The sequence below is a fragment of the Bufo bufo genome, chromosome 4 (genome assembly GCF_905171765.1).
Source record: "Bufo bufo chromosome 4, aBufBuf1.1, whole genome shotgun sequence".
NCBI classification, from domain to species: Eukaryota; Metazoa; Chordata; class Amphibia; order Anura; family Bufonidae; genus Bufo; species Bufo bufo.
Window position 1 is genome coordinate 430,869,087 of NC_053392.1, and position 13,467 is coordinate 430,882,553.

Consider the following 13,467-nt stretch of genomic DNA (forward strand, 5'->3'; position numbering starts at 1 on the left):
GCCTTTGAAACATATGAAGTGCGTGTAATTATATTTCACTACATCACAGAAACAACTGAAACAAAGATCTAAAAGCAGTTTAGCAGCAAACTTTGTGAAAACTAATATTTGTGTCATTATCAAAACTTTTGGCCACGACTGTATATAGCTTATGCCAGGTAATATTTTATTCTGGAATGTGAGAGGGCTGGGAGACAGAGTGAAGAGGATGGTAGTGTTTGATCTTGTGGTCCGTCATTTGCCGGCTATTGTGGTTTTATTGGAGACCCACGCAACAGCAGATAGGCTTTATACACTGAAAAGGAAATGGACTTCTTTTGAGTACCACGCTTATTATTCGTCCTATTCAAGAGGCGTCAGCGTTTATATTCACAGTGGGATGGAGTTTCAACCTGTAGATAATATGATAGCCAAATATATAGCCACAAAAAATCAATGCGCATTATTAGTGGCAGGAGATTTTAACGCAGTTCTTGACCCTGAGTTGGATCGGTTCTCCGCCTCTTCTGGACAGGGCCGGACGGGATCGCCTTTGAGTAGTATTTACCAGAAGCTGGCGTTGGTGGATATCTGGCGCCACCTCTATGGCAATAAGAAAATTTTCTCTTGCTTTAGCCAGTGTAGCGGGATTAGCTCACGGGACCGCCGTCTCCTGGGATAGACGGGCGCTATAGGCACATAAAACACAGTCCAGTCCAAGCAAGTATGGTGCAACTGGCCTCAGCCAGTTTTATTGACTTTTGCAGAAAAAGAATTAAACAAAACAGTTCAAAACAAATGAAATACCTGGCCGTCTGGCCACTACTTCTAGACAGGTAGTAGTCCCTAACTACATGAAACTGAGCCTTGTGCCCAGCTCCATCAACAAAACACACTGTTGTTTTTACTCACACATAAGGGTTCTTCCCAGGAGCAGAGAGATCAGCTAGTGAGCTGTTTGCCCTTTTATAGCACACTCAGGTTCCAAGGTGATTAGCCACAGTTACCCTGAATACCTGGAGTGGCTAATTGGAGCAGGGACCCACCCAACTCTCCCTGCTCCAAGCAGCCAGGCCCTTCTAACCAGGTTTTTAACAAAACCCTTGCAAAGAGAAAACCTAGTTTTCCTTGCTGTCAATTCCCTGGCTGCTTTTTAGAACGTATAGGACAGGAACCTAGGTGAAATGTAGACTCCTTCCACCACTTTCCCCCTGGTCCTGTCACACCAGTCATATGGGTCAATGTCCCGTATTGACTTGGCTCTTGCAACCCATGATCTGAGTCATCAGGCACTGAAAATGAAGTACGAGCCCCATGGAATTTCAGATCATTCCCCAGTCCTGATCGTGTTCAGGGGGGCGGAGGCTCCAGCTTTGGGCAGAACCTTCAAATTGAACTCGCATTGGTTTGATGTGATAGGGGAGCAATGTCGAATTGACCAGGATATACAGGAATTTTGGGGCTTTAATGTAGGCTCAACACATATACACTATGTGTGGGATGCATTGAAGGCCCATATAAGGGGCCTATACTTCACTAAAATCAATAGGCGTAGATTTGAATGGCGTCAAAGGGAACAACAGTTGACAGAGTTAATTAGGAGTCCATGTGCTTCATTAATTGTCCGCCATAATGCGCAAAATATAAAGGAGTTAAAAGAGGCTAATCTACAGCTCAAGACCCTTTTGTATAGTAAAGCACAACATAAGCTTCTTTTCCAAGGCCAAAATCGCTTTTGTGAATCGGGTAAAACGGGCAAGTTTCTTCCACGATTAGTAGCCAATCAGAGAGAGCCCACTACCATAAGGGAAATTAGGAACGCACAAGGAAATAGGGTGAGGTCCTCAGAGGAGATAAGGGAGGAATTTGTGAAATATTATTCCACTCTCTATAAATCTGATTGTAGGTGTAGTCACAATGATATGGACCAATATTTACAACAATTGGATCTCCCCCAGCTAGCCGAACAGGACAGAGAAATGTTGGATCGCCCTATACTTTAATTGACACTCCAATACTACAATTGACACTCCAATCCCTAAAGTATAACTCATCCCCTGGTCCAGACGGCCTCCCGTTTGAATTGTACAGGTATCATGCTAAATCGCTCCTCCCGATTCTTCTGCGGGCCCTGAATGAATCCTGTTTATATGGCTCTTTACCTCCATCATTTAGAGAGGCAGTGATCACCCTGATGTTAAAAAAGGATAAAGACACAAGCGATATGGGGTCATATAGACCCATATCGCTCTTAAATACGGACTACAAGATATTCGCTAAAATACTGGCCAATCGCTTGAAGAGGGTTATAGCCTCTTTGGTACACCCCAATCAGACAGGTTTTATTCCGGGTCGACAAATACAGATGAGCTTATATAGGGTGTATTTGAATCTCTCTGTCGGGGGTAGTATAGACCACTCCATCCTGTCTTTAGATGCTGCAAAGGCGTTTGACAGGATGGAGTGGCCTTTTTTGTGGGCTACCATGTCTCAACTTGGTTTGGGGAATACGTTCATGGAAAGGACCCAAATGCTATATGAACAGCCGGTGACATGTATCAATATTAATGGTAGTAGATCTTCTCCCGTTACGATGCGGCGAGGGATGAGACAGGGATGCCCCCTGTCCCCCCTTCTTTTCGCCCTATTTATCGAAACGTTGGCCTGTAAGATTCGAATAGATAAGCGTATAGACGGCTTCGGGGTGGCGGGAGTGAGCGATAAAATAAGACTATATGTCGATGATGTTATTCTGTTCCTGGATCAGGGATGGAAAACCCTCCCTTATGTGATAGAAGTAATAGAGGAATTTGGTAAACTCTCAGGCTATTTGATTAACTGGACTAAGTCATCGCTCCTCCCGTTGAACCGTAAGGCCGTAGATGTGGGGAGTGGAGTTAGTGTTCTGACCCGTAATGATACCTTGGATTATTTGGGGGTTAGAATTGGGGTTCCCATAAACAGATTTTATGAGCTCAATTTGGTCCCGGTTTTGAATAAAGTTAAGTCCAAAATACGCGCTTGGCAGAAACTAATATTGGCACAGACAGATCGAATAGCATTGGTCAAAATGATTATCCTGCCCATTGTGATGTACCCATTGTGTGCTTCCCCTGTTTGGATCGATTACATATTTTTTCATAGATTGGAAACTCTTATCAATGATCTAATTTGGGGAAGGAAGAGGGTGCGTATAAAGCAGCGATATTTATGGTTGTCAGAGTTAGATGGTGGCCTGTCATTTCCTTTCTTTCCAGGATATTATTTATGTGCACAGATTCAGCTTTGTTGTAACAATAAAGAGAACTCACTTGCACAATATTTGATAAAGGTTATGGATAAACCAATAGAGAATATTTTCACATGCTTGGAGTCGGGGTATATGGGATTGAGGAAGTCTTTGCCGATCCCTTGCTCCCTACAGAGGGCTTGGAATAAGTTTAAGGGGATTCTTAAAGTTTCCTGCCCTTTTACCTTTTCCCCTCTGTGGGAGAACAGGGCTCTGGTGGAATTCTTCAAAATTACAGATTGTGTGTACTGGTTACGTAAGGGAGTCATAAATGTGTGTCACCTGTTTTATGGGGGACATTTTAAATCCTTTAGAGAACCTAATTTGACTGATAGTTCACCATTAGATTTGTTTATGTATGCACGTTTAAAACACACTTTTGAAGCCTCTAGAAATAAAGGCTATATTTTTCCACAAGAGAATTTATTCTTTGATTATTGTTACGTCCAGAAGGAAAGGAAGGTTAAGATATCTAGACTATACGGTACACTCCGAAAGGCTTTGGCAACTGTGACACTTTTTAAAAGCCCTAGTAAATGGGAGCAAGAGTTGCACTGCTCCCCACTGCGGTGGACTAATATCTACAGGAATGTAAGGAAAGCTACAGATTACAATGCTCATAGATTGATCCAATTTAAGATCCTTCACCGACTGTATTACGCGCCAAAAATGCAGGCTAAATTTCCCCAAAATAAAGACCGAGACTGTTGCTGCCCTAAATGCGGATATGTGAATGCGGACTTCGCTCATCTACTTTGGAGTTGTAGTAAACTACAAAATTACTGGGAGCAGGTTTTTACAACCTTACAAAAGGAGTCTGCTATGACGTTTAACCCCGGGGTGTTGACGGTGATATTGGGATATTTTGCTCCAGAAATGGAGATCCCGGTTCGGGTCAGACAGATTTGGATGAGGGGCCTGATGGTGGCAAAAGTTATGTTGGTCAAGCACTGGGGCTCTGCATCCCCGCCCTCTGTAAATGAATGGATTCTGTACCTTCAACAAATTAGAATGTTTGAGGATATTGAAAGGAAACGGAGAGCGGCACGCATGACTGTTTAGTTATAATTAATACCGCTAGTGTGGGTATATAAGATTGAGCAGGTGTGACGACAGCCAATTGGGAGGGGGGGATGCAATAACTTTATGCTGTGTTTATAAATTTGGAAGTTATAGTACTATGTACAAATCTGTTAGGGTTTTGCCTACCCTACGGGGTAGTTGAAGACAAATGGCTATCCTGTACGTAAATTGTCTTGTATACTATAACGCACTGTGTATTTATATTGGTCTGAAATCTTTAAAATAAAAACGGTTAACAAAAAAAAAAGTTAAAGGGGTTATCCTCATGTATGGATTATACTTATGTATAAACAAGAAACAGAACTAGATCGCACATCCTCAATACTATGCTTTTATCTAGCTGCTTCTCAGCATAATAAACATCACTTCTCAGCGTAATTTATCGTATACCTACCCCTATGCTGCATGCTAACATGAGGCATTAGTATACAATTTGATCAAAAAGCATAGGCCCACTCACCGTGAAAAGGTTGCCTCTTTGAATGGGACCCTATTCTAAATGTCGATTATATTTACCTGCTCCATGGCACCCGCGTCGCTCCGGATCTCTGCATGGCCACCGCTGCATCTCCCCATCACTCGGAACAAAACATCCCACGACAGGGGGAGCAGCCAATTGCAAGCCCCGACAGTCAGGCCGCTGAGCTCGGGCTGTGGGAAAAGTACTTAACTGGAAGTGGAAGGGGAGGGGGGCTGCTTTAGCTGCTGATATTTCCTGAATAGTAGCTGCTACAAGCATGGAGCCGGCATTCTAGGCTTTCATACAAGACTAAAATGACTGCATTAGTCCAAGCTAAACAGGAGATGTCACTGTTAGAAACGGAGTTGGGAATAATAGCAGGTAAAACCTGTGTTCACTTTCAGCTATATTCACTGCATTTTTAAACAGTGATATCTTCCCATGTACTGAAGATATTGCTGTCATTCTGGTATTGTTTAAAAGCTTGGAATGTCAACTTTCAAACAATACAAAGCCCATATTTCTAGCTGTTACCAGAGATATGAGCAGCTAAAGCGGCTGCCCCCACCCCTTCAGTTGTTGAATTGGAGGGCTACAGGAGGAGAGGAAAAACCGTAAAAAAATATATAGAAATGTGGCATGTGACTCACATAATAAAATTATGTTATTTTTACCACACAGTGAATGCCATAAATAAATTCCACAAAATAATCTTAAAATTGCTGTTTTTTATTTTTCCCCCTTAAAATAAAATGATAAAAGTTATTTACTACACTATATATACACCCCAAAATGGTTCCTAAAAAACCTACAACTAATCCCGCAAAATAAAAAAAAAGAATTTAGAAATTAAAAAAGTTATGACTTCTAAAACACAAAGGGGGAAAATATTATTGGTCCTTATGGCTAAAATTAATTATGTCAATAAGGGGTTAAAAATGCAATAGTGTCCCCTGAGTTGTGCGCCAACAAGATTTACTGCAGACACACATAAAAAATCAGCAATAAAAAAAAAAATTGGGGAGTTATTTTATTGAATTTTTTTCATTTTAAAATGTTAGGACGTTAAAGGCGTTGTCCCATGATTAATGTAAACAATGAAAATCAGATATTGTACAGTGCATGACAGTCTCTTTCTAACAACCTTAGACCCAGTCCTGCACCTCACATGGATACAGGGATCTCCCCATTAATTGCTCCAATTGCTCTGTTAGATGTATTTCAAGTTGGCACTTTCTAGGGGAAGTGTCCTTTCTACTGCAACTGGTGGCAGTCGATGGATGGAACTAAGAATGTGCTTCCATCTCAGTGAGCAGGACAGGGAAATTAGAAAAGAAAGCAAGCAGCAGGTTGCGCTGTACGGATAGATTGTAGTGAATAACAGTGGCTATACTAGATTTTTTATTATATGTAATTATAAAGGTATTCAGATCCAGATGCAGATTTTTTTAAGGGACAACCCGTTTAATAATTACTTAAATGAGGCGACTGTTCCTGTGACAACGGTGAATTACTGGGAGACATTTTTTTGTCAAAGAGACAATAATTTTATTGGCTGACAACTTATGCAGAATATTTTACAAAAAATAATTTTAGGGTTCCTCACATATCATTTGTGGAAAGGTCGCAAAGTTAACCAACGTGCTCTGTGATGTTGTTGGAGACGTCCCTCTTCCACAACTCCTCCTATATACAAACTTGCACTACAACGCAGTCTTGTATCTATAGCCAATCATCACAGACTGTAAAGGCATACTTACACGGACCAACTAAGCAGACACTTATCAGGAAGGAACCATTCCATCCAGATAACTGCCTGCTCTTTGGTGGAGGCGAAGAGCTGTGCAGCGATCACCTCCACTGTATGGGGACAAGCAATGGCTACTGCAATCCCGCATCCTCGTACAGCTGCATTGTTTCTGGGCAGTAGATCACAGTTTACACAGCACGATCTGCTGCCCAGAAACGATGATTCAGATATCCATATGAACAATGAATTAATCCGATGAATGAGTATTTTGTGGATTCGCGGCACATTTACATGGGCCCATTATCGGGAACAATCACTCCTACTTTCATTCCCAATAATCGGCACAACTACTGCCCTGTATAATTCTGGTTTAAGCCTGGCTATGGGTTATATCTGATCTGTTTAGAAATACGAAGCACATATGTAATATTTATATTATTAAAAAAAGCAACTATGACACTATAGAACTGCTGTCAGCCTGCATTCTTATATATGTCATTACTTGTAATATCTTGCAGTGTAGATGTCCTTATCAGTGCACACATTTGTATAGTTTCTGGAACTAAAGATCTTATACTTATTTTATTTTTTTAAATTATATGGGGAGATTTATGAAACTGTAAAGGAATAATTGTCTTTGCTGCCCATATTTTATTTGTTTCTCTGCTCCTAAAAAAATAAGACATCTTTCATATATCTGCCCCAACATTCTGTTATATACATACCCTGTCCCATCATGTAATAATTTTATCAATGTAGTACATAGCATCCAGGCAAGTGCTGTGAGAATACCTGTAAAAACAGCTGGCTCCCCACTGAATGTAGAACTAAACACCAATAAAGATTTGTCAGCTAATCCACAAGCAAGTTTCATTCCATCTCCTAAGGAAAACATAAAACAGATGTTAATAATGTGCCTCAGTATGACACAGCAATCCACTGCAAATAAAATTGTACATTGCTCCTACTGCGCTGGAGCCATTCATACATGATGGCATTTAGAGGTTTATTATCATCATGTTTGTTCGCAGTAAATACCGTACCTCTGACTACAAAGCTTATAAGAATGTCACTTCTCATTAGGATTTAGCATAGATTTCAGCTGTTCCATTTCAAGCACGATCAATATGTTCTATTGCGGCTACATGGATTCTATTACCTTACATGGAGCATTTTGGGACAAGCGATTAGTATGTGTATAACATATGGGCATACTTTTACAACCTGGTTATGAGGAAGTTGAGACAAGGGATGAACAGGATGTCTTGATATATACAGTGAACATAATGTAATGATCTTCTTTTTTCTATCCCTAGATGAACCCTCCACAGGCATGTTTCGCTAAAAAAAGAACTATTATTGATATGCTAATGAGCCTCTAGGTGCTATGGGGGCGTCATTAGCACCTAGAGGCTCGGTCTACCTTCACAAACTGCCGCCGCCCAGCGCGTCCCTCCAGCCCGCCCATCTCCTCTGGAATGCGATCCTCCCTGTGAGCGTATGTATTCGGCGCATGCGCAGTGAATGTCTGACCGCTTCCCTGCCCAGACATCTCCACTGTGCCTGTTCCTCGGAGCACTATGACGTCATCGCGCAGGCGCAGTGGAGATGTCTGAGCAGGGAAGCGGTCAGACATTCACTGCGCATGCGCCGAATACATGAGCTCACAGGGAGGATTGCATTCAGAAGGAGATGGGCGGGCTGGATGGACGCGCTGGGCGGCGGCAGTTTGTGAAGGTAGACCGAGCCTCTAGGTGCTAATGACGCCCCCATAGCACCTAGAGGCTCATTAGCATATCAATAAAAGTAATTTTTTTTGCGAAACGCCTGCCCCAAAAGCAATTATATTAGGATGGTTTGGCAGAGCAGACACTAGCGGATCGCTAGTGTCTGACAGCTAAATATGTGAAACGAAGTGGTAGAAACCCTTTAACCGCCTCCGGACCGCCTAACGCAGGATCGCGTTCCGGAGGCGGCAGCCCTGCGCAGAGTCACGCATATATGCGTCATCTCGCGAGACGCGAGATTTCCTGTGAACGCGCGCACACAGGCGCGCGCGTTCACAGGATCGGAAGGTAAGCGAGTGGATCTCCAGCCTGCCAGCGGCGATCGTTCGCTGGCAGGCTGGAGATGCGATTTTTTTTTTAACCCCTAACAGGTATATTAGACGCTGTTTTGATAACAGTGTCTAATATACCTGCTACCTGGTCCTCTGGTGGTCCCTTTTGTTTGGATCGACCACCAGAGGACGCAGGTAGCTCAGTAATAAGTAGCACCAAGCACCACACTACACTACATCCCCCCTGTCACTTATTAACCCCTTATTAACCCCTGATCACCCCCCTGTCTTTGATCACCCCCCTGTCATTGATCACCCCCCTGTAAGGCTCCATTCAGACGTCCGTATGATTTTTACGGATCCACGGATCGGATCCGCAAAACACATACAGACGTCTGAATGGAGCCTTACAGGGGGGTGATCAATGACAGGGGGGTGATCACCCCATATAGACTCCCTGATCACCCCCCTGTCATTGATCACCCCCCTGTAAGGCTGCATTCAGATGTCCGTATGTTTTTTACGGATCCACGGATACATGGATCGGATCCGCAAAACACATACAGACATCTGAATGGAGCCTTATAGGGGGGTGATCAATGACAGGGGGGTGATCAATCCATATAGACTCCCTGATCACCCCCCTGTCATTGATCACCCCCCTGTCATTGATCACCTTCCCTGTAAGGCTCCATTCAGACATTTTTTTGGCCCAAGTTAGCGGAAATTATTATTTTTTTCTTACAAAGTCTCATATTCCACTAACTTGTGTCAAAAAATAAAATCTCACATGAACTCCCCATACCCCTCACGGAATCCAAATGCGTAAAATTTTTTTGACATTTATATTCCAGACTTCTTCTCACGCTTTAGGGCCCCTAGAATGCCAGGGCAGTATAAATACCCCACATGTGACCCCATTTAGGAAAGAAGACACCCCAAGGTATTCGCTGAGGGTCATATTGAGTTCATGAAAGATTTAAATTTTTGTCCCAAGTTAGCGGAAAGGGAGACTTTGTGAGAAAAAAAATAAAAAATCAATTGCCGCTAACTTGTGCCAAAAAAATAAAAAATTCTATGAACTCGCCATGCGCCTCATTGAATACCTTGGGGTGTCTTCTTTCCAAAATGGGGTCACATGTGGGGTATTTATACTGCCCTGGCATTTTAGGGGCCCTAAAGCGTGAGAAGTCGTCTGGGATCCAAATGTCTAAAAATGCCCTCATAAAAGGAATGTGGGCCCCTTTGCGCATCTAGGCTGCAAAAAAGTGTCACACATCTGGTATCGCCGTACTCAGGAGAAGTTGGACAATGTGTTTTGGAGTGTCATTTTACATATACCCATTCTGGGTGAGAGAAATATCTTGGTCAAATGCCAACTTTGTATAAAAAATGGGAAAAGTTGTCTTTTGCCGAGATATTTATCTCACCCAGCATGGGTATATGTAAAAAGACACCCCAAAACACATTGCCCAACTTCTCCTGAATACGGCGATACCACATGTGTGACACTTTTTTGCAGCCTAGGTGGGCAAAGGGGCCCACATTCCAAAGAGCACCTTTCGGATTTCACAGGTCATTTACCTACTTACCACACATTAGGGCCCCTAGAATGCCAGGGCAGTATAACACCCCACAAATGACCCCATTTTGGAAAGAAGACACCCCAAGGTATTCCGTGAGGGGCATGGCGAGTTCCTAGAATTTTTTTTTTTTTGTCACAAGTTAGCGGAAAATTATGATTTTTTTTTTCTTTTTCTTACAAAGTCTCATATTCCACTAACTTGTGACAAAAAATAAAAACTTCCATGAACTCACTATGCCCATCACGAAATACCTTGGGGTGTCTTCTTTCCAAAATGGGGTCAATTGTGGGGTAGTTATAATGCCCTGGCATTTTAGGGGCCGAAAGCGTGAGAAGTGGTTTGAAATCAAAATCTGTAAAAAATGGCCGGTAAAATCTGAAAGGTGCTCTTTGGAATGTGGGCTCCTTTGCCCACCTAGGCTGCAAAAAAGTGTCACACATCTGGTATCCCCGTACTCAGGAGAAGTTGGGCAATGTGTTTTGGGGTGTCATTTTACATATACCCATGCTGGGTGAGAGAAATATCTTGGCAAAAGACAACTTTTCCCATTTTTTTATACAAAGTTGGCATTTGACCGAGATATTTCTCTCACCCAGCATGGGTATATGTAAAATGACACCCCAAAAAACATTGCCCAACTTCTCCTGAGTACGGCAATACCACATGTGTGACACTTTTTTGCAGTCTAGGTGGGCAAAGGGGCCCACATTCCAAAGAGCACCTTTCGGATTTCACCGGCCATTTTTTACAGATTTTGATTTCAAACTACTTTGCACGCATTTGGGCCCCTAAAATGCCAGGGCAGTATAACTACCCCACAAGTGACCCCATTTTGGAAAGAAGACACCCCAAGGTATTTCGTGATGGGCATAGTGAGTTCATGGAAGTTTTTATTTTTTGACACAAGTTAGTGGAATATGATACTTTGTAAGAAAAAAAAAATCATTATTTTCCGCTAACTTGTGACAAAAAATAAAAAATTCTAGGAACTCGCCATGCCCCTCACGGAATACCTTGGGGTGTCTTCTTTCCAAAATTGGGTCACTTGTGGGGTAGTTATACTGCCCTGGCATTCTAGGGGCCCTAATGTGTGGTAAGTAGTTTGAAATCAAAATCTGTAAAAAATGGCCGGTGAAATCCGAAAGGTGCTCTTTGGAATGTGGGCCCCTTTGCCCACCTAGGCTGCAAAAAAGTGTCACACATGTGGTATCTCCGTACTCAGGAGAAGTTGGGAAATGTGTTTTGGGGTGTCATTTTACATATACCCATGCTGAGTGAGAGAAATATCTTGGCAAAAGACAACTTTTCCCATTTTTTTATACAAAGTTGGCATTTGACCAAGATATTTATCTCACCCAGCATGGGTATATGTAAAATGACACCCCAAAACATATTGCCCAACTTCTCCTGAGTACGGAGATACCACATGTGTGACACTTTTTTGCAGCCTAGGTGGGCAAAGGGGCCCACATTCCAAAAAGCACCTTTCGGATTTCACTGGCCATTTTTTACAGATTTTGATTTCAAACTACTTACCACACATTAGGGCCCCTAGAATGCCAGGGCAGTATAACTACCCCACAAGTGACCCCATTTTGGAAAGAAGACACCCCAAGGTATTTCGTGATGGGCATAGTGAGTTCATGGAAGCTTTTATTTTTTGTCACAAGTTAGTGGAATATGAGACTTTGTAAGAAAAAAATAAATAAAAAAAAAATCATCATTTTCCGCTAACTTGTGACAAAAAATAAAAAGTTCTATGAACTCACTATGCCCATCAGCGAATACCTTAGGGTGTCTACTTTCCGAAATGGGGTCATTTGTGGGGTGTTTGTACTGTCTGGCCACTGTAGAACCTCAGGAAACATGACAGGTGCTCAAAGTCAGAGCTGCTTCAAAAAGCGGAAATTCACATTTTTGTACCATAGTTTGTAAACGCTATAACTTTTAACCAAACCATTTTTTTTTTTTACCCAAACATTTTTTTTTTATCAAAGACATGTAGAACAATAAATTTTGAGAAAAATTTATATCTGGATGTCGTTTTTTTTTGCAAAATTTTACTACTGAAAGTGAAAAATGTCATTTTTTTGCAAAAAAATCGTTACATTTCGATTAATAACAAAAAAAGTTAAAATTTCAGCAGCAATGAAATACCACCAAATGAAAGCTCTATTAGTGAGAAGAAAAGGAGGTAAAATTCATTTGGGTGGTAAGTTGCATGACCGAGCAATAAACGGTGAAATTAGGGTAGGTCAGAAGTGTAAAAAGTGGCCTGGTCATTAAGGGTGTTTAAGCTAGGGGGGCTGAGGTGGTTAATAGGGTTGATGCTTCTGACAGATACCCTTTAGGACAATACCAGGACACATAGCTTAAGTTCTTCCATTTAGCCATTTCAAAATTACAATTGCAGCGATATGATTTTTGAGTTGCTCAACAGCAAAATATAAAATGAAAAAAAAAAAAAACATGGATTTTGCATATGGATATATTATACATGATCCCTGTCACAGAGCATTATGATGCAGACAGGAAAGCAGAAGTAGTTATAGTAGTTATAGTTCACACAAGAATGCTTATTCTGGTCACTACCAAGAATGGATCTTGAAATAAAGAGGAGTTAAAGGGAATGTGTCATCAGAAAATGACCTATTGTTTAAATCATGTTTTTATGTTAAACATTTTTTTTAAAGAATTTTAGTGGTTATCTGCAGTTATCTGCTAATCATTACTAACACAGGATCCACCATTCACAATAGGCGTCAAAGCTTATCTACTCCCTCCTGACCTCTGCACAGGTCACAGAATATGCCCAAAAAACTGTCCTATAGAAGTCAGTGAGGTCCTCTCCTGTCCATTTTGTCTATCGTCTACGTGGCTACTGTAAAGCAATTCTCTAAATGCTCCTAAATGCTGTTAAGAACAACTCTGGTAAGATGGCAGCCCCCATATTTAGAAAATAAAGAAATTGTATAAGAAAAAAAGGATATATGTCGCTATCAGTTTTTTTTGGGGAACTAGTTGCAGCTTTGGAAAAAAAAATCTATGAAAAACTGCACTACAGGTGCATTGTGTGAGCTTATTCACATGCACCATTGCAGAAAAAACATTAATATGCACGTCTGACCACATAAACAGTGTAATTCATACCAGAGTACTGAATGCCACAGGCAGATGTTGGCTTGTTACATAGTGTTATCTGTTTTTTAAGAGTAGAGGGTGCTTGGACATCCAGAGGATACTCTTTTCTGGATCCACTGA

At 41.6% G+C, this 13,467-nt stretch overlaps 1 protein-coding gene across 5 annotated transcripts in view; it reads right to left on the minus strand.

Annotated features, from left to right (window-relative positions):
* WDR27 (WD repeat domain 27) overlaps window positions 1–13,467 on the minus strand; it is a 696,346-nt gene that overhangs the window by 496,823 nt on the left and 186,056 nt on the right. For all 5 annotated transcript variants that reach the window (XM_040429334.1, XM_040429333.1, XM_040429335.1 and 2 more), the window contains 2 exons: window positions 13,357–13,463; window positions 7,354–7,443 (listed from right to left, as the gene is read on the minus strand). In XM_040429334.1, coding sequence (XP_040285268.1) covers window positions 7,354–7,443; window positions 13,357–13,463 — 197 coding nt within the window. The remainder of the gene's footprint in view (window positions 1–7,353; window positions 7,444–13,356; window positions 13,464–13,467) is intronic.